The 27,900-nt window shown below is 39.1% G+C and overlaps 1 protein-coding gene across 5 annotated transcripts in view; it reads left to right on the plus strand.

Annotated features, from left to right (window-relative positions):
* TMEM266 (transmembrane protein 266) overlaps nt 1–27,900 on the plus strand; it is an 86,530-nt gene that overhangs the window by 27,004 nt on the left and 31,626 nt on the right. For 3 of the 5 annotated variants that reach the window (XM_055715608.1, XM_055715606.1, XM_055715609.1), the window contains 4 exons: nt 918–1,023; nt 3,209–3,397; nt 14,857–15,011; nt 21,221–21,294. In XM_055715608.1, coding sequence (XP_055571583.1) covers nt 1,010–1,023; nt 3,209–3,397; nt 14,857–15,011; nt 21,221–21,294 — 432 coding nt within the window. In that variant the 5' untranslated portion in view covers nt 918–1,009. Of the gene's footprint in view, nt 1–404; nt 528–915; nt 1,024–3,208; nt 3,398–14,856; nt 15,012–21,220; nt 21,295–27,900 lie in introns of all 5 variants that reach the window. The other 2 variants (XM_055715607.1, XM_055715610.1) reach the window with 2 other exon arrangements.

Genomic DNA, 27,900 nt, shown 5'->3' on the forward strand with positions numbered 1-27,900 from the left:
TATAAAGTTTAGTGTAAGAAACATTTTTCATTATGAAACTTTTTTGGTGTGTCTGTAATACTAGAATTTGTCAGTGAGTATTTCTGTTTAATTACAATAAGAGTGTGTGTTTGTTACTTTTAAAACTTATTTGGCATATAATCTTGACAGTAGCTTTACAAAGTCTCTCATGATACCTCTTTCTAAGAATTTTTGTTTTATTGTATAGTATTCTCCAGTTTATATTTTTTCAGCTACAAAAACCTTGTGTCACTAGATTTCACTCTCACGAGCTTGTCCTCTTCCATTCTGGTTACCATGCATTTGTCCAGGTACAACACAGAGATTTTGCAACAAGCAAATGTGGTGCCTTTTCCAAATGTTTTAGTGTGTTTTGATGATCAAAATATTATCTTGATTAACAGCCCACCTAGAATGTTTGACAACATGAGTTAATTCTTGGAAGAGACTTTCTAAAGTCAACAAAGGGAGTCAGGACACAGTTCAAATTGGAAAATGGAGAACAAACCCCCAAACTTTGTTGACAAAGCTAATGCTTATCCCCATAAAATATATATTAAATTGTTAAAAAAAAAAGTTCTAATAGAATTTTTGCTCCCAAAGCCATGAGCTTTCTTTGAAAATCCACTCCCCCCTCTGATCTTGGTTATCTTTATCAACAAACTAGTGGTTTAAAGTGAGACCTGAGTTCTTATGGAAGTATATATGTGAGCAGGTGTCCGTGTGTATAAGCAAATGCGCTGTAACTTTACAGCTTCCATAATATGGAGGAATGAACATGGAATAAAACCACATTGAAAAGGAATCATGGGGGAAATAAAATATTAGGCAAACTCACAACATGACAACAAACATCACTGCAACCCTCTGGAGTTCTTTCAACTGTGCTTTACATAACTTTGGTTTGCTTCTCACAGAGACCTAATCTTGGAAGGCTAGAACTTCTGTGCAGAACAGCTTTAATTAGTCAAATACTGGAACCGCTGCCGATTCAGTTGCATCCTTCAGCATGACCAATCCTCAGTAAGTACCATGTGAAGGTAGCTAATAAATTACTTTAAAGAGAAGGGAACAGGTTGCTACCTGTAGGAGAATGATGTTGTGACATCAAAAGGGTTCTGTAGGTATTATTGGAAGGAAAAGCTGATATTTGGAGAAGGAATAGTAGGATTTGGTTAGTTGTCTAAAGAGTGTGAATTAACAGAAAAAACATGAATGCTGTAAGCATGTCTATGTTACTAACAGCCAGTGGCTGAAAACTAGTATGTCATATTATTTTCAGATCTGTTTGCCTTTTTTCTTTGCTGCCACCAAACCTGTCTCAAAGCTGTTTGCCAACACTTAAGTCTGTTGGTTTGCTTGTTTTTCTTTTCAGTCAAATCAGACAATGCCTGTCATTTGTTCTGTCTAAGAATATAGAAAGTAAGACCTGTTGGGAGTGGGAAAGCTGCAACAACCCATTTCGTTTTTCCTTTATAAGACTGGATATTGGATCATTATATGCTTTTTCATGCAAAACTGAACTGGCTTGGACTTGTAAAGGTACATGTTCACAGGATGGCACTAAAGGTGAAAATCAAAGAAAGAAAATTCTTGCTAAAATTAGCTCTTCCCTCTGGGCTTCTGTTTTCAGATTGCTTACAGAGGAATACAGTTCTGTTGCAAAAGAATCTCATTACTTTCCATTATTGGTTAGACAAAGAATGAAATAAGCCTTTAGGTTGTTCAAATAGTACTTCCTCTTGCTCCTGCTTTCTGCCATAGTAGACAGTTGCAGCCTTTCCCTGCCAAATACTTCAGCTATAACAGCGTTTTCTGATTTTTAAAATTATTCTTGTGTAATGCTGGCAGCAGCAGTTAGCTTGTTTTAATTTAGGAATGATGTTTTCCATCAGAAAGGGTTAGTTTAATGGCGAGGCTCTGACTAACAGAATATTTCTCTCTTTCACATAGAATTTTAGTTCCTTCACCCACATCCTTAGACTTACAAGATATAAGAGTTAAGAACTCTTCAAAATTATTCTTTTTTTTTTTTCTGGAAGAAAAACCTGAACTGTTATTCAGGCTGCTTGAATAGCTAGAAGATTTTAATAAGCTTTTTTAAAACAGTCACCAATGTAACTTTTGCAGTCAAATAACAGACAGAATTTGGGTGCTAAGCGCTTTAACTATATCCCTAAGGAAAAAGAGTATCTTCACACCTGCTGTTGAATATCTCTGACAAGTAGCCTGTGATGTCTTCAGAAGTTAACAAGCTCCCCTGGATGAAAGCTAGAGAAGTTTTTGCTTGCACCTACTCTGAATCAAATGGAGCAAGTAGCTTTCACTGGGTACTACAAAGGATCAATCCCTGCTGGGGCTTGTCATGCAACCTCTCTCCTGCAATGAAATCATCTTTGCATGCACTAGATAATATGCTAACTGACAAAGTTTGAGTTTCTAGATAAGTAGTATCTTGTTATAAATGTGGAAGACACGTACGTAGTCAGACTCTGGTTTTACCTGCATGGAGTTCCCATTAATGTTAGTGGGGTGATAGAAGAATACATGTTAAGATTTGGAAGCTGCACATAAGGATAGTTAAGATGATCTTTATAGAGGAGTCCATAATTCTTCTGAATTGTTGTTCTCCTTTCAGAATTATTTTGAAATAACTTGCAATAGAATGTTCCTTTCTAGTTGCTATGAAACAAATTTGCCATCTGTCAAAACTATTTGAATATTAACCCACAATGGAAGAGGGGTCAAACTGCATCCATTAATTTAACAGTTGATTTGTATATAATGATAAATAAGCTTAGCTATTCGTTGCTCACTGATCTAACTTATAAAGCAGTAAGTTTTTAGGTGGCGTAGTTACATGCCGCCTTTCTGTTTTGCACAAATGTTTTGCATTTGGGTTCATACATTTTTTCGTATGTGTTTGTGTCGCATCCACTTATATTTAGTGCTTTTGAAGCAGATTCAGCAGAGTGAAATGCTGCTGTTTGTCTGACGTTTCTGTTGACTGCAGTGGGATCTGCAAAAGACAAGTCTGGGATCTAGTCTGTCCCCTCAATGACCTCACAAAGTTCTGTTATGTTGCTGGCTTTTTAGGATTCTAAAGTTCTGGTCTCTAACTTATTTTTACTTGCTTGCTTATTTATATTTATATGTATATGTGTGTGTGGAGAGAGAGGGCTTTCTATTTTGCCTATTACATTTTCAGGCCTACAATAGAAGGTGGTGTTTCAGAAGTTGAGATAATTTCGCAACAAGTGGAAGAAGAGACCAAAAGCATTGCTCCTGTACAGCTTGTTAATTTTGCTTATCGAGATCTACCTTTAGCTGCACTTGATCTGTCTGTGGCTGGGTCCCAGCTTTTGTCAAATTTGGATGAGGAGTACCAAAGAGAAGGGTAAGTACAAAGGACAGAAATTTTTTTCTAGTTTTACGCTATAGGGATTTCATGGCCTGTAGAAAAAGAAAACCTTGAGTTGGAGAAGTGTAACCAGTTGTCCTCAAACTCTTTAAAAAAACTATTGTCACAGGATGGAAGTGATCTTTTCTAATGTAACTAATCTGTGCTGGTTTGGGGCTCTTTATAATTTTAAGTGATTCGTAGCTGCTCTTTTAGCACAGTTTGGAAGCCTTCTTTCAGGGAAAACTAGACCAAGCATCTAGTCCAGCAGACAAGCAGAATGGCCTCGTGAAAGGTCTTTGTGAAATGTTTCAGGTTGACAGAGATGGCTACTGTGATTTTTTTGTATATCTCCTGACAGAGAGATAATGACTCTGCCAATTCCTGGACAGAACATTGTCTTTGATAATGTGTATACATACTACCCCTATTTTCCTAGACAACTGTTCCAGTTTTATTGGAATAAAAGATCTTAATCGGTTCATAATGTTTGCTCAAACATAAGCCAGTGTCAGATTATGTAGTGTTGTTGTCCTGCAGGAGATTAGAAGTCATCCTTTTGCCTGGTTCAGGCTTGAAGTGGCTGTAGGTGGACTGCTATACTAAATTTTTTCTGAAAGATTGGGGTCAACTGGAGAGAATCCAGAGGAAGGCAGATCAGAGGCTTAGAAAACCTGTTGTGGAGTACTGATTGAAGTAACTGTGTTTCACATGAAGAAGAGACTGTCAGGGGAGCTTATAAGAAACTTCAGTGAGGAAGAGAACAGTCTGTTACCAATCTCCGTGATGTTTAGGACAAGAAGTAAAAAGCTTGAATTGTAGCAAAGAGAAGAATAATGAGGGTAGCAAAGTGCTAGGGTAGCTAATAGTGTGTGTATGGAGGAGGGGAATGGAATTGCTATTGCTAGATGTCTTTAAGACAATGCATTTGTCAGGAATGATTAACACTATAGTTTAACATCTCTTGGGACAGAGATCAGGTCACCGCTTGTGCCTAGCCGCTCTGATTCTGTGATTAGTGTCCACTGTGTGTCACACTGAATGTATATATACTTCACTGTCAACAGCATCCATCTAAAAGCACTTCACAGTAAGTCATACGGAGCTCCCATTGATGAAGACGTTAAAAGGCTTTATATAAGCCTCCATTTATTAACAGCTCAGTGTGCTCTAACCTGTGCTCTGAAACCAGCAGAGACACACCTGCTTGATCTCTGCTCAGTGGCTATTCTGTGTGGTAGCCAGGAAGCTGTATGCAGGGAGGGCTCTTGCCTTTAATTTCTTTCCAAATAGGACTTTGAGACATCTCCAGAAAGTTGTTACTCCAAACAAGGGGAAATACATTTCAAGTAGGTTACATAAGTATGGTACAACTGTAACATAAAATACCCTGCATAGCAAAAGAGGCACTTGAAAATTAATTTGAGTATGCAGGTGTAACCCTCAGGCTATTTTGGTGCTGAGTAAATACCAGTTTAGTTAATATGCACTTTTTATAGATTTTTATGATCTGAAACTCAATTTTTCACTGTGCCAAAGTGCACAGATCTCTCATTGTGACCATATGAGCAGCTTTGCAGCCTTAAGTATGGAAATAGACTTGTCATTCTTTTTCTCAGCCGAGATCTCTTCTTTTGTGGCTTCATTGGTCTGAACAGAAACAAGCAGGTGCCATCCACACCTCCCAGCTGTAGAGTGGATTCTCTGAAGAAAATTCAGAGCTTTAGTTTGTATGTCTCAATGCATTTTGGCTGTTTATGCTCAGCGAAGTCCCAGGACCGCACCTGCCTTGTGGGAATGGTGGCTTCCTCCTTTCAGAAGCACTGATCTGCAACTGATGCCTTGTGAAAATTAGGAGCAGAGCTGAGCTCAAGAAGCCCAGCAGCAAAAGTAAAATACTGTCCCCATACTACCTCATGGCTTCATTGGGAATATATCTGGTTTTATGAATGTGGTGTAATTTCTTTCTCATGGCCTTGTTAGATGCGACTGGCTTCCACCTGAGTAAGAAGGAGATAGGGTGGGTCGGATGAGTTTGGTACAGGAACTGACAGCTACATCTTCCTCATGTATGAAGAGTGGTGTGGGAAGGGCAGCACAGGAGGTGGCAGAAAATATCTAAGTCCCTGTAGTTTCTGCCAGCATCCATATTCGTAACTGTGAAGCTGTTACCCCAATGCTGCGATACGGGTTGCTGGTGCAGATACCAGAAGATGCTGCAAATGCTGGAGAGTACTAAAAGGTGATGTAGGACTCGTCTTCCCCTCCCTGTCAGTTTGCCTTGTCACAGACTCCAAGCGTTACCTTCTGTATCCTTTTCCCTGAGAATTTCAGGGAAGGTGCCAACCTGTATGACCTGCATATATTCTGTATGGCTCTGTTACTCTAGATCTGTACCTGATCTAAGCAAGTTGTAGTCATTCTAACTGCAAGGCTTTGCAGCAGGAAGGTCTGGCACATCCTTGTGCTTGGAAAGTGCTGGGTTGTTGTTACAAGCTGCATCTATACATGACATTTTGGTTTTCAACATAATTGTCCACAATGCCTAGTTCCTGACGTGGGTTGTCACGCTTCATCACTAGTATGTCTCCATCTCCATGTGCAGAGCAATGAGAGACACATCAGGCTAGAGATGGATGAGTATGCAATAAAGGAGTCTTCTGATTTGATGGTTTGGTTGTGTGCACCCCAAGGCTTTCCTCTAACTTTCCTTCTTCAAGGCTAGAAGATGGTCAGGGTCCAAGCACAAGTACAAATTTAACCAGATTGCTAACTAGAGGAGCTTTTTGTTTCATCTGAGAGAATGTTTCCCTCAATGAAGCCAATGTTAATAGGCAACTAGGAATAGGTGGGTCATAGCTCAGCCCTTGTTGTGTGCCTAGAAACTCTTGGATGGCACCCGACTAGCTAACTCCCCCACAAAGAAATGAAAAAAGAAAAGCAAAAAGAAAGGAACATTATGGTCTGCCTTTTGCTAGACAGACCATATGTAAACTGACCTTCCCATGGCTTTAAAGATACTAGAATAAAGAAATCTTATTTTGTGCAGTTTGGGTCTTTATTATATCAAATGCTCAGGGCAGTCAGTTCCCATCTGTCAGTGTTGTTGAAGGGATTTTGTGGACTGTTTGAGCTGGTTTTGTCAGAAATTTAGTTTACAATGCTGATCCCTGTGCTAAGCAACAAAGAACGAACTGCAGATTAGACTATGCATTAAGCCTGTCCCTGAAGTACACCTGTAAGTAGTGAAAAGGTAATCAGGCAAGAAAACCCTTTCCACTCTCCCAGAAACCCTCAAACAAAATGTGAAATATGTTGTCTTCTAATGTGGGTTGAGCAAAAATTCTTTTCTCTGTAGAGTTCCCAAACAGGGAAAGTACAAAGATTTACATGTTGGAAGTTGGTTAAGTTGGATGGATTCTGCATTGCAAATATTCTCACTCATTATAAATCATGTGGGTGAGCTGGCATTGCCGCCTTTGCACTGAAGAGGAGCAAGGTACCTGTGGTCACTGCATGTGGAATAGGAGGGATTCCTGCATCTGGCTTGCTTCCTAGCTGCAGTGGGGCTGATGTGCCTGGTGTTAATAGAGCTATCTATGGGTCTTACCCTTCAGAAAAGGAAATTTTCTGATAAATGCTGACAATATGTCACTAAAACATTTTGAGCTTTGTGTGACTACAGCAATCTCTATTTATCTCTTTTCCATCCTGTGTAGCACTGTGAAGAAACAGGAGCTTAGTTCTCAGGTCCAAAATGAGTGAGATGTTCATTACCTCCTAGTCCTGCTGAGCTGCCCTGCAGTTAACTCCTTGGAATTATTCTTAGATATTGCTGCTGTGCACTGTACCCTATGCTTAGACATTGCAGAAATGATTGAGGCATAGGCTGGAGATGTGTCTATGAGAAATAAACTGATTCAAAAAATGTGCCTTGGGTGCCAAGAAGAACACACGGGGTACACTTCTAAAATACCTGTAACAGATTAGGTGATACTTGTATACAAAAAGCAGCAGCAAAGTTGCCGATTTTCTTTGTTTCTGTGAATTTACTGGGGAGGCTGTGTCTGCACTGAACGAGGTTTGCATGAAAAGAATATGTAAACGTTCCTTTGAGGAGACTAATTACTCAGAAAGCTAAGGAGGTTTTTAGATGTTAACATTAGCTTTAAGTGCCACTCTTAATTTCTTTTTTTTTCAAATCAAGTATTCTGTTTTCCAAAAAATGCTTTCTCTCTTCTATTTTTGCGTCAATGACCAATAGAAACGATGGGGAATGAAGAAAGTGGTATATCTGTGCTAAAGACAAACGGATAGGGAAGAGTTCTTCCTGTTTTTTCTTAAATTCCAATTAGGAGGTATCATTCACACAAATTATAAAAAAATTGTTACAGACAGTTGCACAACAGGCTGTATTCTTTTTGTGAATATGCAGTTGTTCTGTGAGCCTGCCTCTTGATAAAGAACTGTGTTTAATGAGGGTTGGGAAGCAAGGGGAGAGATACACCGTATTGAAATTATTTGGTTTAGATTGCAGATCTTAAATTTTTATATATTACACAAATTTGAAACTTGAAGTTGCTTTCAAGTACTGTTTTACATAAACAGCTGTAAAGGTTTGGAGTTCATAGTTAATGTGACGACATTAGCTGTAAATAGTCATGGCATTGTAATTTAATGATTTATGATTGTCTGTTAGTAGCTTTAGATTTGTTTGGTTGCAGCTAGAAAGTGCATTAAACAGTATGAATATCTGAAAAAAGAAAATTATAGGGAAGGGGAGGAGAGAGATAGAGAAGGAAAAAAAAAAGGGGAAACCAAAACTGAACAGAGATTTGCAGAGATTCGGAAGTTGACACAGGAGAGAGTCATGAGCTTTTCATTTTAAATTGGTTGCAAACCTTCACTGATGAATGTATTCACTCATCTTGGGAGAAAAGGGTGTCTGTTCCTTCAGTCTGTCTTCTGTAATTGCACCCAAATAGGTGCCATTATTTCTGGGTTTCATATTCATCTTTCAGGTTTTATTTTGGTTTCTAAGGTATATTACCTGTGTTTTCTACAAAGCTTAAAGGTGCTTTAACTAAAAGAACTCACATGGATGAAGTTCTCACGCTTCCCTTATATTCTGCTTTTCTTGTCTTTACCTGGCAGCATAATTTGAAAATAGTCCCTTTTCTGAAAAGTTCTGTGCAGCTCATGCAGATCCTGGAGCACATGATGTTGATACATGGTGAATAATGAGGTCCAAGCTGGAGATAAAGTGCAAAGGTTTTGGAGGGCAGAACTATTTCATGATGTGAGCAAGCTCCCTTGTATTTACAAAAGTGATGTATGTTTTTAGCTGCCAGCCAGTCTGAATCCAGAAAGATGGTGCAAAATCGTAACAGCAAAATAATGAATGAGACTGTAGTGCTGATTTGTTCTTTGTGCAGTACTATATCACTGCTACTCTCTGTGCTCTGGTCCAAAACTAAGACCTGCACTGCAGCAGAAAATGAGCATTCGGCATGACAGAACCTGTGAGGTGACCAGCTTTTCACAAGAGAATACATGAAATTCTGGGTTACATTACAGAGATGTTCAGTGCTTTAGAAACTTCTTTTTCTGTACAGATTCTGTGTTTTTCTTTGTAAATGTTGTTTTCCAGAATAGCTCATTACTGTGTTTACCCTAGTACCTAAATCCTTTGAGTGTGTCCCTCTAATGGGTTTTATCAGCAACACCAATTGGTAGAGGGAGCAGTAATGTAAGTTAAAAAAAAAAAAAAGAATTAATTTTCTAGCTCAGTGATTTTCAGGCTTTTTGGATTGTAGATCTTTCTGTATTTTTCCAACAAAACTTGCTTTTCCCAGATACTTTTTGTGGGTAGAAATGTAGTTGTAGCCTGCAGAGACCACTGTTTGCAAAGCTTTTCATTGGAGAGTAGAAAAGATAGGGATCTAATTTATCTGGCTCAACACTGGAATTAATTGTCTAAGTGGAGAAGATATGACTTGGTGCAAAAATTGAAAGATGGGTAAGCAATAGGACAAAGGAGAAATATGGAAAGGAGGAATATTAGTCTGCAAGGGGAGTCCCATGACAAGGTCATCTGATTGCTGGGCAGCAGTCTAAAAGCAAATCAGATGTTAGGATTCATTAGGAAAAGGAGTAGAGAATAAAAGAGAGGTTGCTGTTGTACTCCTCTATATATCCAAGCCTTGCCCGTGTCTTGAATGTGAGTGTACTTCTGGTCCCTGTCAAAAAGGATATGGTAGATATAGAAGAACTGGAAAAGATTCAGAGGAAGGCTGTGACCAAAGATGTGCTATGACTTCCATTGGAGATTACTATGTAAGCTAGGACTCTTCAGTCTGGAAAACAGAAGACTCACATGAGGTTTGATTGAGATTACAAAATCTGAGACACAGAGATGTTTAACATTTGACACCCACCTACCCCACCCCGATACAGGTGCTAGGGTATATTATTAATAGATTAAGACCCAGGTCAAAAGAAACAAGAAGAGGTTTCTCTTTTCACAGAGCGCCGTAGATGTGTGGAACTGCATTCTAAAGGATGCATGGCTGCTAACAGCTTATCTAGCCTTAAGGGGAGGTTGAACAAGTTTGCGGAAGAGAAATTCATTGAAGGTTACTAAATAGAATCTGAGAAACAGCATCTGTCTCAGGAAGTCACTGAGTTGAAAACAGCTGGATGCTGTGAGGGTTTTAAGGGGAAGTATTGTATATTTGCTGTGTTCTTAGTCATCTTGAGACATCTGCTCTGGCCACTACTGGAGACAGGATACCAAGTCTTTGTTCTGACTTAATATGGCTGTTCTTATGTTTCTTAAATGTTGTTTTTGAGCACGATGTTAGTATTTCACTAAAGAATTTAGCATAAAAAGGAAAAGCCTGATAAGCAATTTTCTGGTGAGCGTAGTAATATGCCAAGTAATCACAGGATGTCTGTGACCAAATGTTGTGATATACGCCTGTAAAGAAAGCACAAAGCAGAAAGTACTTCAAATAGAGCTGGGCTGCATTCATGTAATTAAACCTATTCCAGAATAATGTACTGCTCCAGTTGTCTGTATTCATGTGCAGAAGAGACTACTAGGACAGTTACAGAAACTCGCTGTTCACAAAGAGCATGGGCTTTACTTACATTACATGAGTGGAGGCCATCGCTGTGTATAAATGCATCATGGACAAACTTCCAGCAAGGAAGAACAACTAATTGAGTTAACAACATCTGCATAAGAACAAATATGTATAAACTGGCCATATGTGAATTTAGGCAGGAAATGGGGGAATCTTTATTGCCATTTGAGCAACAGTTTTGCGTCAGTCTTCTGAGGAATGTCACAGAGTTTGAAATAATAAAACTTCTAGGGGAAAAAAAAGGATGAGGGAGCTCTCAATAGTTAAACTTCTGTAGTTAATCTAAGCTTGTAGGAGAAGTCCAGGAAAGGGGTGCCAAGCTCTATCTGTTCCTTGGAGTTGCTCAAGGCCTCCAGCTGCTACCTGTAGCCTGCTGTGAGGCTCTGCTGTCTTTTCTGTCTCAGCCAGATTTTGTGTTGTTACTGAGCCTTTCTGTGTTCCTGTTACTTCCTGACCATGGCCTTTCTACTCCTTCAGATAGTGATTTGGATCTCATCCATCCTTCTGTTTTCTGATCTTAGCCATCTTGTGAGATACAAACACTTGCTGTTTAACCAAGAGAAGAAAGAAAAAACAAACACACAAAAATATATTTTAAAAACCCCACAAAAACCTCAGGGTATAAGGTATAATGCAGATTTTGGGGTATTTGTTTGCAAGACCAGAAAATAGAAACAGTGACAGCTGTTAACAGCTTGAACAAATTGTTTGTAGTGGTTCCTTGCTGAATAAACATGTTAAACCTTTCCCAGTTTTGCCTTATGTTCTTTTTTCCAAGCTGTTTAATAATAAAACTAGCAGTGATGATGACAGATTGTTTTTCCACAAAGCCGTGTGTGAAAGTATCTTTAAAAAGAATTACCCCGGCAATAAAATTCCACTAAATAATTTTAATGTCTCATAACCAAACTTTACAGCCCTGTATCACCATCAACCAAGAAATTCCCATGCTACTAGCACACTTGTTTACTTCGCCCATGCATTGTGAGAAAGGTGAAAAATATTCCTGTTGTAGAGATGGAGTAACTGAGGTACCCAATGAACCTGTTTGAAGTTATGCAGTAAAGTTGTTTTAAGAGTTGTCTTAAGTCATACTATACTTGTATCCATATAGTGCATGGTATACAGAAACAACACAGGGCACCAAAATAAGTTGTACTTGTTCTCTGAACAAAACAGGGCACCTTTTTTCTATTTTTTTTAATATATTTTTATTTTTGGTCTGGAGTGAGGGAATTGTATAGGGTTAGTATGTAATCTCTTCATAAATTTGAACTGTGTATGTTAACTTTTTTCTTTAAGGTCTGTGCAGCTGGGTTTCTAATCTGAGCTTTAAATTTAGTGTAGCTTTGCAGAATTGCAGAGGAAATGGCCAGGATTTTGAAGGTAAGTTTAAACCACACTAATTATGGGATTATTTTTTTTCCTCTCAAATACCAGATTTCTCATCTGTTGAATGGATGAGCCCTTACACATCAGCAGGGAGAGATACCACTCTACTAAGGCAAGTTACATGGTTGAAGGAGTTGAGGAGATTTGTGTACCAGGAGTCAGTGTGGTTAGCATGTCAACAAGTATATTTAAAATACATTTCTACTTGGATTATAGTTCCTTTTATTATTTATGTCTGTCCTTTACAAGGGTAAGAAGTAAAAAAACCCCAAAAACCAACAATCCTGTATGACAGAGTCCTGATCTTGCTTTGGAGTGTAGAAGCAGCAGGGAATGAGCTAGTTAAGCAGCATCCAGAAAAGAAACCATCCAGCGCTCCTTTCAGAGCGTAAAGTGGTTGTTAATGTCAGTGGATTCAGAGGACTTGGAGGAGGTCTGGGAAGAGGTCTGCTAGGCAGTGATGTGAAGATGCTAATCAATGTCCATTTGTAGGACAAGGATTGAACAAATGCACCTTGGTGTAATAAATTAAAATATGAAACTGGAGGTAGCTTTTCAGTGCTTAAATTTCAAACACTTTTATGTCTTTGAAATCAATGTATTTATTTTGTGAGTGATATATATGTGTAAACAGGCAGATGATCTATCTGCACTTGATGTTTGAAGTTAATTGCTTTTTTGAATCATGAACTGACAGTTTTGTTTTGAAGCTTTTTGGAATCAATGGAATATTACTACCATACAGATGGAATAACTCCACATTCTTTAGCATTCTATAAGTAACTGTTAGCTTGAATAATGATTATTGTGGCTATATGTAACGTGTGTTGAGTATCACAGTTAATTTTTTCTTACTGGTAGGAACATTTGGTATATTTGAAAATCTCGACTATGTAGAGCTTTTAAAAGAATGGACTTAGGCCCTCTGCTGATCATTCTGAGAATAGGAAAGAGGAAAAACTGCCCTGCAATATTAAAACACTGGAAAAATGGGTCTTTTTTGAAAAAGGAAGATAAATTTAGGGAGAGAGCAGAACTAAAAACTGTTCTATTTAAACAGGGCCATTCCCTGGCATTATTTTCAGAAAGATCTAAAAAAAAAGCAACCCCACCACCCCGCCCCTGAAAAAACCCCCACAAAATCTGAAATAACAGTTGCAGTAAAGACAAGTTATCCTCTTTTGAGATAATATAAAGTAAAATCCATTAAAAGATCAAATTTGCAAAAATTACCTATCCCAATGCCTTTTTCCCCTTTATGTTTTAAACATACATATTTTTAAAACCTAGTGCATTCTGTATTCAGGCTAGAACCATAACAAAGTTAAACTAAGGGCAATTTCCCGATAGTAGCACTTGTCAAATCTTCTCTGAAGTTTTAAGAGTCAGTTTAGGAGTATTTCATGGTCAAGTAATCGGGCATCTTGAGTACAAGTATTTAGTCGATATGCTTAATTCTGAGAAGCTGCTTGAAAGTGTCAAGTCTCTGAGCACTATGTAGCATCACTTTCTCCCTCATTTTTGAGTGTGGTTATGTCAGGGAGTGTTTGTAATGTTTCTCCAAGTGTTTGAATATATCATGAGTTACTGAGTCTAGAGCTGGTTTTCTGGAATTGATCAGTATCATTATATCACCTTGTACACCATTGATTTGTGTGTATTGACTTTTTAGTTTGGACAGTGCCATTACTGCACCACACGTCTGTGTGCTTGCAGCTTCTTAAACTCTAGTTAATAAATCATGTCAGCTCTTCATTAGCTAATGTGTATTTACAGTGCTTTGAAAATATGAAGTGTCAGGCAAGCATCAGAACTTTCAGAGGTGAGCCAATACAAGAACATTATGAAACACTGTGATGAGAAATCATACAGTACTGTATCAAAGTGAAACTATGGGGGGGGTTTAGGAGGAAAAAAAGTATGAGTGGGCTTTATGCTACTTTACTCCTAGCACAAATATTTTCAAAAGAAAAAAATATTTTTTTTAAACAACTCACTTGAAATGTGTATCTGCATTAGCAGACTACTAGTGCAACAATTACTGATGCATCAGCTTCCTTCCAGAGTTCTGTCCTTGTAGCCTCCTCGTAGCTCCCTTCATCTTGCCTTGTCTTGTTCCTCCGAACAATTTGACCTCATCTAAACCAGGTTTGGGAACAGTCCCTAGCATATGCTGTCCCCAAAACTGAGCTACCCTAAAGTCTGGGGAAGTCGTTTTTGGCCTGGTGCACAAGCAGGTTGGTGAGAGTTAGACAACTAGACGAGCTAGACAGCCTTGGCCAGTGGCTTGACACTTTGCCAGGCTGCATATAGATGTAGGTGTAGCTGTGGAGTCACTGAGCTGCTTCAGTGTTTTCCAGATTCCTATTGCTCTTTTCTACGATGTCATGGACTGATTGTTGCAAACCAAATTTGACAGTGCTTGTCTGATTTGTCACATGCTACAATGAGGATAAAGGTGCACAACCATAAAATTAAGTAGCAGAGAAATTCTTAAAAAACATCATTGGCTTTTAACCTAATAGCGGAGTCCTGCTGTGCCTTGGTACTCACAGATGTAAGGGAACGCAGCATGTATGTCAAAATAAAAACACATGAAAAAATGACAGGAAGAAAGTAGAAAAGTATGTATGATAATTAGGGTTGTGTTACTCAATACATTGAAAGGTATTTGAACACCAGTACACTCCAGAGGGTTGAAGAGATGCACAAGATCCCCAGGGTGAAGTTGTTTGTGAAGTGGTTTTCTTGGTAAAGAAATCAATGAAACTGAGTTTTGCAACAACTTTGTATTATTGCTGAGTGTATCAATAACAACAGAACTTGTGATTTTGAGTTCACTGCTTTTTAGCTCTCTTCCTTTTTCACTTCTTTTCTTTTCTTTTCTTGTTTTTCCTCTTAATTTTATTTCCTTAGATCTAACTGGCTAAAACCGTGCTGTGGGAGACGAGCAGCTGTGTGGCAGGTATTTTTGCTCAGTGCAAGTCTCAACAGTTTCCTGGTAGCCTGTGTAGTATTGGTGGTGATTCTTCTGACTCTGGAACTCCTAATAGATATAAAGCTTCTCCAGTGTGAGTAGGAGGATTTTTTTTTTAATTTTTTAATTTTTCAAATTTTTCTCTTCTTTTCTCCCCCCCCCCCTTTATATTTTTATATTTGGTGAAATAAAGGCTTAACTTGCTGGGAGGTTTTTGAAGTGGGGAGGATTGTGGGGATTTTTTTCCTACCATTTAAATGACTGCTAGTCTAGGTAAGAAATGTGTTTTTGTGGAACCCTGGTATAGTGAAGTCAGTCTCTTCCTTATTTTGCTGACCAACTTCAGTATAGGACAAATTTTCAGAGGATACAAGCAGAGTGTACATGCAGAGATCTGCACATACTGCTGTTAGTACTTGAAAAGGTCTGTCCTTTATGAACGCACTCTGTATACACAGAAGAAAGATAATTTGTGCGTCATTAATATCTGATACTTTTCACATGCATGTAGATAAACAGAAGTGATGAACTTGCTAGTGTATTTGGTGCTATCTGCATGATTAATTTACTTCTATTCAGGTGGGTAGGAACTGAAGTTATGTTTTCTGTCTTATGTACTGAAGTGATAAAGATTTCCTTTCTACTTTGCTAATACACTGGGAGTCAAATAATAGCTTAAATGGAGTTTTACTGTATCTGAATTCACTCTACACAGGTTCCACAATGGAAATTGTAATGCTGCTGTTTTGCTTCCCAATTAATCTTTTTTTTTTCTACTGCTCTTTTCCTCCATTCCCCTCCCCTCCTTTTTTTTTGCTCTTATGATACAAAGCTGACATGAATACGAATGCCAGCTGCAATTTTCCCTATGCTAAATGTCAAAGAGCAGCCTCTAGCATCTCTGTACAATCTCAGATATGTTGAAATGACAGTGGTGGGGTTCGGTCAGTACCATAAATGCTGAATGTATAACATGGGAGAGTCATGGTCTGGTATCTTCTATGGCAACTTTAAAGTGAGCAAACAAACTTCTTATTCTGTTGAAGTCCTTTTATTTTTGTGATTTGTCTATTAATATTAGTGGAGTTAGATTTCAGTGTAAATATTGCAATTATATTAAGATTAGTTTAAGGGACTTTAAAATTGCTGCAATTATCAATATAAACCCTATAAGATGAATAAATGACTAAGCTGTCTTTCCACACTGTTGTCCACCATTTACACCTCTGTTTACATATACTGTTCTGAGCATGGCCACTCCGTGGCAGTTATTTTTTGTAGTCTCTGGTGAGTTTCCATTTTGGATGAGGAAGCCTAGAATATGGACAAATCTTCTGCTTTCAAAAAACTTTAGGAATGCTAATTATATGGGTGTATGTCCTTAAAAATTGAATGAGGAAGAAGCTTTCAACAAACAGAAAGATGTGGCACCTCGAGAAATATTATGTAGAGAATTGTCATTTCCTGTAGATCCAGGAGTTTAAAATGGTTTCTCTTGATTTCTGTTAGATTTTTAACACAGTTTCAGGGAGTCTCCTCTGGGAGTGCCTGCTTTCTTACCATTTATTTTCTGAAGAATCTTCTAAAGAAGGCTTTATTTTAGGGGTCATTCCTCCTTTATGTGTCTAGTGCATGTTATAAAAGCTCTGCAGCTTATACCTTGTGCATGACCTATAGGTGTTTGGTCAAGCCAGATGATCTCACTGTTCAGAGGCTGCCCCTGCCTGTATGGATTTTCTCATCACCTGAGAAAGGAGCCATTCCACTCTGTGTTGCTACTTTGCATTTTAACTAATGAACCAACACATCAGCCACCTTGTCTTTAAGTTGAATACGTTCTGTTTTGTTTTAAATCAGATGAAGGCTATCTTGGTGGGACTGGTATAAGTATTGTAGTTGTGTCATATGAAAAACGTGGGTCACTTACATTAAAGTTTTAGAAAGTCATTAGGCCACAATTCTGTGGGTTTTTTTTTTTTTTCAAAAGATGTAATTACAGTTTTAAATGATTCCTTATTCTATATGAAATCAGCCAATGCACTAGAATGTTACGGCACATCACTGCCAATTTTTTTGATAACAAGTGCTAATCCACAATTATAGTTTGTCATTACTTATGGAGCCTCCTCCCCCTCCTTTTTTTAACTGATGTTTTCTTTGGCTGTGACATTTTGAGAGCATGATTTTCCTCTCATACTTTTAGGGCAGTCTTTGCTTGCACTGTGCACTTGTCCCATACAGCAAACTGTCAGTATCAGTGATGGAGACCATATTTGCAGATGTTGTAGGTCACAGACATGAAAAGGACAGAGATCTTTTAGTGTATTTTAGCACAAAGCATATTCATGCTGGAATTAGAAACCCCCGAAAGCAGCAGACATATAACAGATCTTTTATTACAGGTCTCTGTCCTATAGTCAGCTTTTTTAGTTCTATCTTTAAAGCTCTTCACACGCATTAATGAAATAACATCTCAGTATCTTGTGATGTTTTGCAAATGCAGAAATAGATATGTATTAAGCCACTTGCACCTCATTTAAAAAAAAAAAAGATCATGGCAGGTTCCAATCCCCACTCCTCAGAAATACAGACCATGCTGTGTCCCTTCCTTGTGTTCAGTAGTTTTGGAGGAAAGCAAGTCAGGAAACTATCTTAGTATTGCCTTTCTTCTGCAATCAACTACAGCAGGTGTGTCTGTAAAAGGCATCAGGCCTTCTGGAAAACTGTGAAGGTGAAAAGTTCTGCTCCTGGTCATTTGATTGCTAGATCGGGGCCCTGTGTGAGTACATGCATAGCTGTGCAAAGGAAGCGCACAAGGCAGTGCAGCAATGCCTCAGTAAGAGTGGGTTCAGGGCTTGCCCAAATGGCGCAGTGACAGTCTGCTCTCTGCTCCTTGCAGAAGCAGTATAGTTTGTACCTGCCAGGAAATCATCAAGAACAACATCCACCGAAAGCAAGCACTGATAGGATGAGCTTCTGTAATGGCCACTCAGGGTTTGTCAGCGTTGTGGTTTAACCCCAGCTGATCACCGAGCACCACGCAGCTGCCTGCTTACTCTCCCTGACCTGGAGGGGTGGGGAGGAGAATTGGAAAGAGAATGTAAAACTTGAGGGTTGAGATAAGAACAATCTAGTAATTAAAACAATTACAAAATTTAAGAATAACAACAATAATAGTAATAGTTACAATGAAAAGGTGGGGAAAAAGATAAAATCCAAGGGAAAAGGGACAAAGGAAAACAAGTGATGCACAGCACAACTGCTGACTGATGCCCAGCCAGTCCCTTAGCAGCAACCCCCTACCCACCCCCTCCACCCCCCAGCTAACCCTCCAAGTTTATATACCAAGCATGACATCCCATGGTATGGAATACCTCTTTGGCTGGTTCAGGTCACCTGCCCTGGCTGTGTCCCCTCCCAGTTTCCTGCGCCCCTCCAGCCCTCTCGCTGGGAAAGCCCAAGAAACCAAAAAATCCTTGACTGAGTATAAACATCACCCAGCAACAGCTAACAACATCAGTGGTTATCAACACTGGTCTTCCATCAGAGCCAAAACACAGCCCTGCACCAGCTACTAAGAAGAAAGTTAACTCCATCCCAGCCAAACCCAGGACAGTTAGGATGTATTCTTCATCCCTCCTCTCCTGGATATACATTTTGAGAGGAGATGAAAGTGAGGGAGAGGGGCAGGAGGTGTGTTGACATTGGCTGTGCTCAGCATTTTATACTGAACCAGCTTCTTCACAACGAAGAAGCATCTGGATTTGATTTGTTTCTTCCCTGTAGCAACAGACAAGCGAAATGTGAAATAAAGCAAAACTTTTGGGCTTTTAGGTTAAAAATTTGGGGGGAAAAAAGTTTACAAGTTCAACAAATGTGCAATTCTGTTCCAGATAAAAGTGGAAGCTGCCTAGCTTAGGTGCTTTCTCTCAAACTGAATCCCAATGATGTATGTGGACCACCGCAGAGCAGGGAGGAGCACCTCTTGGAGAAGAGCCTGCTCCCATTTTTGTAGCTTTTCACGGCAGTTTTGAAAAGGAGTATTTTGGAGGAGGGAAATACCCAGATTCAGTGTATGGGCTAGCGATTCAGCTGTTGTACAAAAGCTTCCTGCTTGGAAGGATTTTTCAAATTTACTGTTTTCCTGGCAATTGGATGGCGCGCCGTCCGGCAGCGCACCCAGCACTGCCACAGCTGGTGCGCCGGGCGACACCGATTTCCCCCCACCCCCCTGGCTGCTGTATCGCTCCGGTCCGCTAGGGGGCAGCAAGAGCCCTGCATGTCAGTCGGCAGCGGTTTGGAAACTGCCTGCAAACGGTTTCCTTTTCTTGTTCTTTATGCCACCCTTTAACGACAGTGTCTTGGGAAAGTTAAATATATTCTTTTTTGCCCAGTTGTTTCATCTTTAAGTGGCTCTTCTGCTGCACCACAGCAAACCCTCTTTCATCAAGCACCAGATGAGCCTCAGCTGTGACAGTTCCAGTGGCAGCCCATACTAACAGTTTTCTTTGTGTCCTAATGTCTTCCTACATCCCTTCCCGTTTTAAACAGTTTTAATTTTAAAATAAGATGCTTTATTTAGTGCATGCCCTGTATGTTCTTGAGACTTTAATTCTGCCAGTCTTGCGCCTCTATGCACATATTGATTACCTTAAACTTTGCTGTTACACAGTAATTCTTCAAAACTGCAAGACTGCATAGACTATTTTGATGGCTTCTGTAGGGATGGTTGACTCACAAATGCCCTGTAGTAAAGACAGAATCTTTTCTCTTCATTCCCTTATTTCAAACTTGAAAGCATGTGACCTTCAGAGCAGGAGTTACCAGCAGTTCAGATACAGGACCCTTTCAGCTTCCTGTTTTTGTCAGAAGTGAAGGGAACTTTGATCACAGAATTTCAGATGAACTTACTTGTTAAAGGAGTCCTCCAGATTTCAAGAGATTGATTTAAGAACATGAAGACAACCCATATATCATAGGGCCTCTTATGCAGTCTTGCAGCAAATTTGCCTCGGTTTATTTCATTTAACTTATAAGCAAAATAAATTGTATCGAAGGAAAGGCTGATTTAATGCCAGTGAGTGCCTGTACAAGGCTTAAGTACTCTGTAAAACCATACTTTTAATGAATGCAGGGAAGTTTTCCTGAGCATTCCTGCCAGTCAGTTCCTGAAAGGACTTTTGTTGAAAGTCATTTCACTTTGAAAGTGGAATAACTACCTCAACATTTTGCATGCGTAAAGAGTACCTATATGGGAAATTAGTATGTAGAATCCAGAGTTTCATAAACTAGTATTTTAACTTGCCCTTTACAGACTTATTTTTGTGGAGGAGTTTGCAATGAAGTGAACATAACTAACTTTAATGGTCACTGTCTTTCTGAAAAAGAGCGCTTACAAAGGAAATTATGAATTAACCATTTACTTAAACTGGAATTTTATTTTGTTTAGTGTAGCTTTTTTGAGTGTTCTCGTAGAAACTTCTTTAAACATAAACCTGTCCCTGTGACAGCCACGTTTCCTGAAACGCTGCACAAAACCAGTCACGTTTGCTGTACAGATTAGAATTGCTGGTATTTCACAAGCTCCTTAAAATTAAGGCATTAAGATTTGATATTATTAACAGTTAACAATTACATTGATTCTTTCTGTTGTTTCTCTTGCTGTGGTTTTCCTGGAGTCAAACTTGACTCTGAGGGGAATGGGGTGCTGAGCTAGTCAGAGCTGTTCATGCCATGTCTGGAAAGCTGTACAAAAGTCACCCTATTTATTTATTTAGATGATAGAAATGTATTTGGAAGCCCAGTTTGAGCACTGTTTTTTAAGTACCCATTCCAGACAATTAGCAATCTTCTGAGCTGAGTTGTCAAAGACTGAATACAAGGAACAATGTGGGGATAATAGAGCATTCTGTCTCCTTACAGAATTCTAACTCTGGACTTTTAGGTATACTGGATTTAGTCACACATCTTGGACTAAGGCAGTGCATGGAATGAGAGCACGGAGCAGTGACAGAGCATCAAAGACCTAAAACGTGTATGTTATTGCTTACCAGCAGTCCTATCTGTAAGAGCTCCAATGAACAGCTGCTGTGGCTGCTAACATGTTGGCCTGAATTAGGGTGAGCAGCTGACAGGGCTGGAGTTTCATGTCCCTTTACATCCCATCCTTTTTCTGGTACTTCCATTACAAAATGTAAGAAAGGAAGTTTTACCCGTATCTAAGTTGTAGCAGTACTAATTATATTAAACCGAAGTTGCTTTCTGCTACTATAATGATGCTTCGTTGTATTGTGTTAATTGCAGTTTCAAGTGCATCACAGTTTGCAGGAATAATTCACTGGATCAGCCTAGTCATCCTGTCTGTTTTCTTTTCGGAGGTATGTATAATCAGTCTTTCACCACATACAGAACTGCAAAGTATTTTTATGCTGTCACGGGAATTAGTAAGAGTTTAACAGTAATTTGACTGTGAGTAAATGTAGCACAGAGTACTTTAAGGAAAAAAACCACCAAGCCAACAGTTGCCACTCCTACACAGCAAACAAAGTAACACACAAAACAGATTAGCACTCTTTGTCAGTTGCCTAGAATTGGTAAGGAAACATGGAAGATACTATCTTGCAAATTGTAATTTGAAAACTACAAAAAAATAATCATCTCCGACTCACTACAGGTGCAGGACAGGACTAGTTTCATCCATTTGTTCTCACAGAAATCTTTTTAGTGTCACTGGGTATAAGGGATAGGAATAAGATATATTATTCAGGATTAAAGATCCACAGAGCTTTTTTGCAAAAAGATGTGTTTAAGAATGAAGTTATCGCCTGTCACAGTTCATGTAGGTAGTGTAGATGTTCTAGTAGATACAGTAAGAGAATGAAACAAATGGTGAATTTCTTTGCAAAACTTTGAATGAATGCATGCATTGGAAAAGGCTGTAATCATGATATAACAAATGACCAAATTGGGATAATACGTTACAGTTTTCAGCTTTATTCCAAAAAGAAGTCATTGATATTGAGACATCTATACTACTCCTGAAAATCCCAAAATTATTTTTAAGGCTATTTTTTCAGGTCATGGTGTATTACTTGTCAGAAAAAAACACATTTTGTTAAGTTGGAAGATAGCTTGGACTTAAATATTTTTAAATATTTTTTCTAGTTTCATGGGAGAAAATATTATCATCCGAACAGATGTTAGTCTTCACTCTGTGGTAAATGTAGGTGAAGGTTAAAAAACCAACCAACCAAAAAGACCCCAAACCAACCCACCAAAAACCAAGGAGCTGTGATATCTGCAAATGATTTGATAGATCACTTGTGTTGAATTCGTACTCACGGTATTATATACCTGCTTTTTTCCATGGTTCTATTGATGAAATACATTTTTTTATGTATATTACTTTGTATTTCTACTCATAACATGGATTTTTCTAGCTGGTGTTGCCAGACCATCAGTGGGCACCTTCTGAGAGGATTCCTTTGTAACAGACAGGGGTCTCAAGGCTGCTTTGCATCCTAGCCTTCTGGTGCTGCAGTTGCACAAATAGATGTGATTACCATCCCCATCCTTTGACAGTGTGGGTTGTAGGATTCATGTAAACCAACTGAAAAAAAATATCTTTAAACAATTAAAAAAACTTGCAGACTCTTTCCTTTGTGAATTGCACATCCTAATTCTCAAAGACTCAAGTTTGTTAGATGGAGTCCATTCCATGTAAAAAAATACTTCCCCCTCTCCCCCAGAATCTATCTTCAGTGGGGATTAGCACTCTGGGGCTCGTGGTAATCCTGAGCTTCCCAACAGGATCAGTTTGTAACTCTGCTACTAGCAGCATGGCTGCACATGCATGCTCACCTGATCTTCATCACTTTCTGGAGCTTGTTTCACTAAAAACTTCTGTGGTCTGCAGTTCCCTTCTACTGGGGTGTAGTCTCAAGTTCTGTTTTCATTCACTTGTACCACCAACCACTCTTCTCAAACCCTGATACAGTACCTTGCTCCTGTATCCCTTCCGTAGTTCAGTTCTTATGCTGATAGTGGTTGGTTGTGGCAGTGCAGACAGATCCTCCAGGCCAGTACTCACCTGTCTCAAGGAAAAAATCAGTTGTTTCAGTTCTGCTGAGACAGAGTACCCCCTTAAGTGGATGAACTGGTTCAGAAGTGTTTTGCAGGAAAACAATAACAGGAATACTTCACAGAGCCAGAAGTGGTTGCCTGACTCATCATCCTCATTTAGGATCTGTGCTGGCTTTTCTCCTTCTCTCTGTATTAGGTATTTGGAACTACTTTTCCTTGTCTGCTTGCTGTTCTCATTTTTTATAAACCTCTTACCACTCACTTCGTTATCTGTTTCTATCTTCCAAAGTACCTTCCTTTGCCTATTCAGTTATGGTTTGAATTTATACCGAAGAAGAATGAGGCCACAAGGCAGCCACGGAAAGTGCACGGAGGAGGGTAGATTTTGGAGTATTGGTTCATTTGGCAGCTCAGTCTTTGGCTGGGTTCAAGTAACAGAGGTGGCTCCACAGAGCAACTGGATGTGCTTCAAAGACCACAGGTCTGGAAGACAATGAAGGTACCTTGCCTACTGCGATTGCTGGGGCTGGCCTTGTGCCAGGTTAATGAGCAACAGCACTTCTGGTTGCATTGAAATGCATCTCATCAAAGGAAAAACAGAGGGTTTATTTTTTTCTCATCCAAATCAAAACTTTTGATTTTCTTCAAGAGCTTATGAACTATTGCGAAAACTGCGGATCGCATGGATAATTTTTTTTTCATCCATCTTAATTTTATTTACTGTTCTTGTGCCTTCAGGGGATTTTTTGCCCTCTGATTCACAATACCATGAGTCAGCTGTCTTTGTTTGGAATTACTTGTTGAGAAGATTGTGTGTTAATAGTGAGATTTTGCAGTCTGTGACTATCCATGCTGGGATGATTTTCCAGAGATGAGTAGGCTTAATTTGTTTGCTTGGATATAACAGGCAACTGCTGAGGATTGATTAGTCCTTCAGTCAGTGCCTTTTTCCTGCAAGCAAGGATTCAAGGTTTCTGGTGTTCAGAAAGGGTTGTTTCCATAGCAAGTATCATGTCCTAAGCTTGGATGTTTGTTTATTCTGTAGTTTGCTTCCCATTAGTTGTAAATGTAGACACACAATTCTTTAGAAAGGCCTCAACTCAGAATTAGAGAGCAAATAATACAAAGTTGTGAAAAACTACTTAAAAACCAGGAAACTTTCAGCACAAAATCTGAATGTTTTAGAAAAATATGACTGATTAAAAGCTGCTGCTAGAAAGGTAATCGCAAATAATTACAATCCTATCATGTTGGAGTTAAACAAGCACTGGCTTTCTGCTTGGTTAAAATGGAGGGGACAAACATGCCAGCAGCTGGCAAATGTTAACAGAACAGCTGCCAACAAAATTAAGTAGCTACTGTCACAACATCTTTCTGCTCTTTCTATGCTTGTGTTATAGCCACAAGCCTTAAAGGAATTTATTGCACTCTGTTAATTTTATATTCTCTGTCACTGTCTGTGACTTTCCAATGTTAAAATGTTCCTTATTCAAGTGAAGTGCACATCAGTTTTTTGCTTTTTTTCAAACAATTAGAACAGGATTTACTAGTGGTGTTGATTGTGTATGTTTGTCTCTGTTTACATACATCACTATGATTTGTCTGTGCACCAAATGTTACCCAGATGTTAAGACAGAAGAGAAGAGAAAGACACTGGGGGGGAAACACCAGTACCAACAGCAAGGCAAGGCCGGGGTTACACCCTATCAAGAGGGCAAATTCAGCCTTGGTAATAGTTGGCTGAGAAAAGGAAGATGGGGAATGTCACAGTGTTTTGGTAAGTGGATTGGAGTTTGCTTGTATTTTAATAGTCTTATCACATTGCCACAAATATTTGATTCTGTAGCTGTTGTTCAGTTCTTCTTTTCCACTAAGACTGATGAGACTGTTTGCGTGCAAGAATTGAGTTCTTTGATATTAGTTGTTTGCATTGCTCTGTATGTGCTTCAGTCAGCCAAGCACTCAGGCATTCTGCTAGCTTTCAGCACTTGAGTGTTTCCCTGGGAGTAACCAAGTCTTCTGATGTGCTTAAAAGTTAGGCAGTCACGGAATTGCAACTTTTTTCCTGCATCTGCGTCCAAGAAATAATTTCTCAAATTGAGTAGAGTAAGTCTGGAGTCCTAGCTGATAAAGAATTTGTTTCGTTAGCTATGGCTCACAAGCGCATTTTAGATTTTCGCTTTCAGGGGAAAAAAAAACAACCCAAGGTTTTCCTCATCCTATGTGTTTAAAGGAAGTATTTGTAGTAGTTTGACACTTTACTCCTTGTTAAAAGCAGTCCTTGGAAGGAACACAACTTGCTAAGGAAGAGCCTACTACTAAGGTTCTGTTACAAAAGAAAAACATCCCAAATGACAGAGAAAATACTGCCTTTCTCATATAGATTTTTCGTAACAAATTAATAATTTTATATTAGAGAAATCAGTTATGGGTTTTTTTGTTACATTTTTTTCTGAGCTTTAAACAGCTAAGCAGAAAGATCATAATCTTCTATTAATTCTATAAGTCTTCCATAAGCTATGGCTTCTTTTGTGGATATTTACTTTCATTCAATGTGCACACAACTTTTCTCATGGTGCATAAATGCACTGCATTGCTGGCTGTGTATGTTTTGATTTTTAAGGGGGTTGATTGGGGGATCTAGAAACAAAGGTACGGATTTTATATACTGATTTATAAAGGTTAATTTAAACTTCCTTCTTTGCCGGTGTGTAAAAAATAAATATTTAATATACTGTGCAAATTCTTTTCTAATAATTTTTCTTGCTTCACAAAAAAGGAGTTACCAAGGAAAATGGTTTTGTGGAAGTCTAGGAATTTAGCTAGACACCTTCCTGAAATGCCAGTCTGCCAGTGTCATTTCCAAGAATATACCTGACCTATATGGTGTGCTCTGTCCGTGCTTCATCTGTGCTTTCATCTCTTGACAGTGACAGTCCAGCACCTTTTACGTGGTGCACTTCAAAGACAGGAATTGGTGCTAGTGTAATCGGGCCCGGAGGGAACGTCTGATGCAGGGTTTTTAAGAACAGTTCTCTATCCAATCTGCATTTACCTTATGGTAGTGCACTGTGTCTCTAGTAAGCTGTTCCTGTTCCCGAAAAGCCCTTTCTAATCCATCCAGAGTTGTCAGTTTAAAATTAATTATTTTTTTCCATATCCTAAGAACAGGTATTACGGGAGAATGGAAGAACACATAGACCTGCAGTGTTTATGCATTTGGATCCTGTATCCTATTAGGGTAGTATTAGCTGTAGTCAGTGAAAAAGCATAAAGAATATACTGTGTTCATGTCTGTGGGTGTCACCACGCTTTTGCAGTTAATTATTTCTCTGTGACCACATGTGCTAATAGAGCCACAGCAGTTACAGAGCACAGTACACAGGGAGCGTTTTGTACTGGGCAATATGCGGAGTAAGGTCAGTAGTTACGTGTTGCCTTTGAGAGCTTGACGGAAGAGGAACCACGTGAGGAGGATGCCTATGCACTGGAAACAGGAGATCTCAGTTTAAAGATGCTGATAAGTTCTTCCGTGCGCTGGTGGGCTGGGGGTAGCGTGTGCCAGAACAGCCAATGCAGGGTCTCAGGATGGGTGCACCAGAAGATAGCGAGAGGAGATTCTTTGAAGGAGGGAATGAGCTAAGGCCTCTGTGGAGTGACCCAAACCAGTGAGGTTATATATTACAGTTTGGGTACAAGGTGTTCTTTCTGGGAAAGATTTCAATAAATACTTTATCTTTACAAGGTATATCCGAAAGGCAGAAGCTTAATCTTCAGAGTTTCTGTACAAGTCAGAGTTAAAGATACTCTGTAACAGATAGATTGGTTTTGTAGCAGTGGAAGGAAGAAGGGCTCTTCTAAAGACACCTCTTCCACCCCACTCCCTCCTCCTGTCTCGTGTGCTACCACTACTCCATCTTCAAGTGCTGAGTTGCTCTCTTTGCTGTTAGCTAAACCTGGTGGGCCTGCTTCACCTCCTGTGCTGCCTGCTTTTGATCTCTTTAATCTATGGACTAATTTGGCACAGTGAGTCACTGACTAGAAAATTGCATACTAACTGCAAGCAAGAAAGTATTTAAAATTACCTAATGCACATTTGCAGTCAGCTGACAAATGTAGCCAGCTCGCACAGATTGTGGGAATTCACACAGGTGGCTCAGCAAAGGACTTGACCAGGTTTCCCTTAGAGAGAAAACCTGCAGTGTCACACAGTGCTTCATAAACTTCACAGAGGACACTTAATGTAGGTCAGACAACTGTGTTGTCACCAAGGGATACTGTCAACTTCAAAATTACATTTCTGTCTGAAAAACAGTTTAAAATTTTACTTCTCTTTGCATTTCCTGCGAGTTAAAGAAGTTAACAGAAGTCTTCAGTCGTTTCCCTTTTATTAGTGCACTGGACAGACTTTTATGTTATAGTTTAGCTTTTCTCATAAAACAAAAAAGGTACAACCTTTGATACAACCAAAAAATCTGTATGTTAAGGACGTTCTAATTGAAAGACTTCTAGTCAAGAAATGCTAAAGCATTTTTTTGCAAGTACAAAAAACAAGCTGGCAGTGGCCTTTAACAGAAGAGTACTCCCACTGATATTTAACGTTTGCTTTCAAATCTATCTGTCCCAAAATGCAGAATGCCTGTGTAATGCAAAACTATGTGTGCATTTGCTACAGTGCTGAAAAATGCCTGCACATCAGTAGGAAACAGCAGTGCTGCTCCATTTTTTCCCTATTTCTTCTAGATTCTACAGTCTACAAATGGTAGAGTTGTGACTAACGTTTATATTTTGTCTGTGATGAACAGTTTGCAATTCTCTCCTAATTCATATGCGTTTTTTGGTTTGGTACATGTACATAGGAAGCTTCCTGGATTATTGATTTCTGTCTCTGTTTTTTTCAG

This window comes from Falco cherrug, chromosome 7 (genome assembly GCF_023634085.1).
Source record: "Falco cherrug isolate bFalChe1 chromosome 7, bFalChe1.pri, whole genome shotgun sequence".
NCBI classification, from domain to species: Eukaryota; Metazoa; Chordata; class Aves; order Falconiformes; family Falconidae; genus Falco; species Falco cherrug.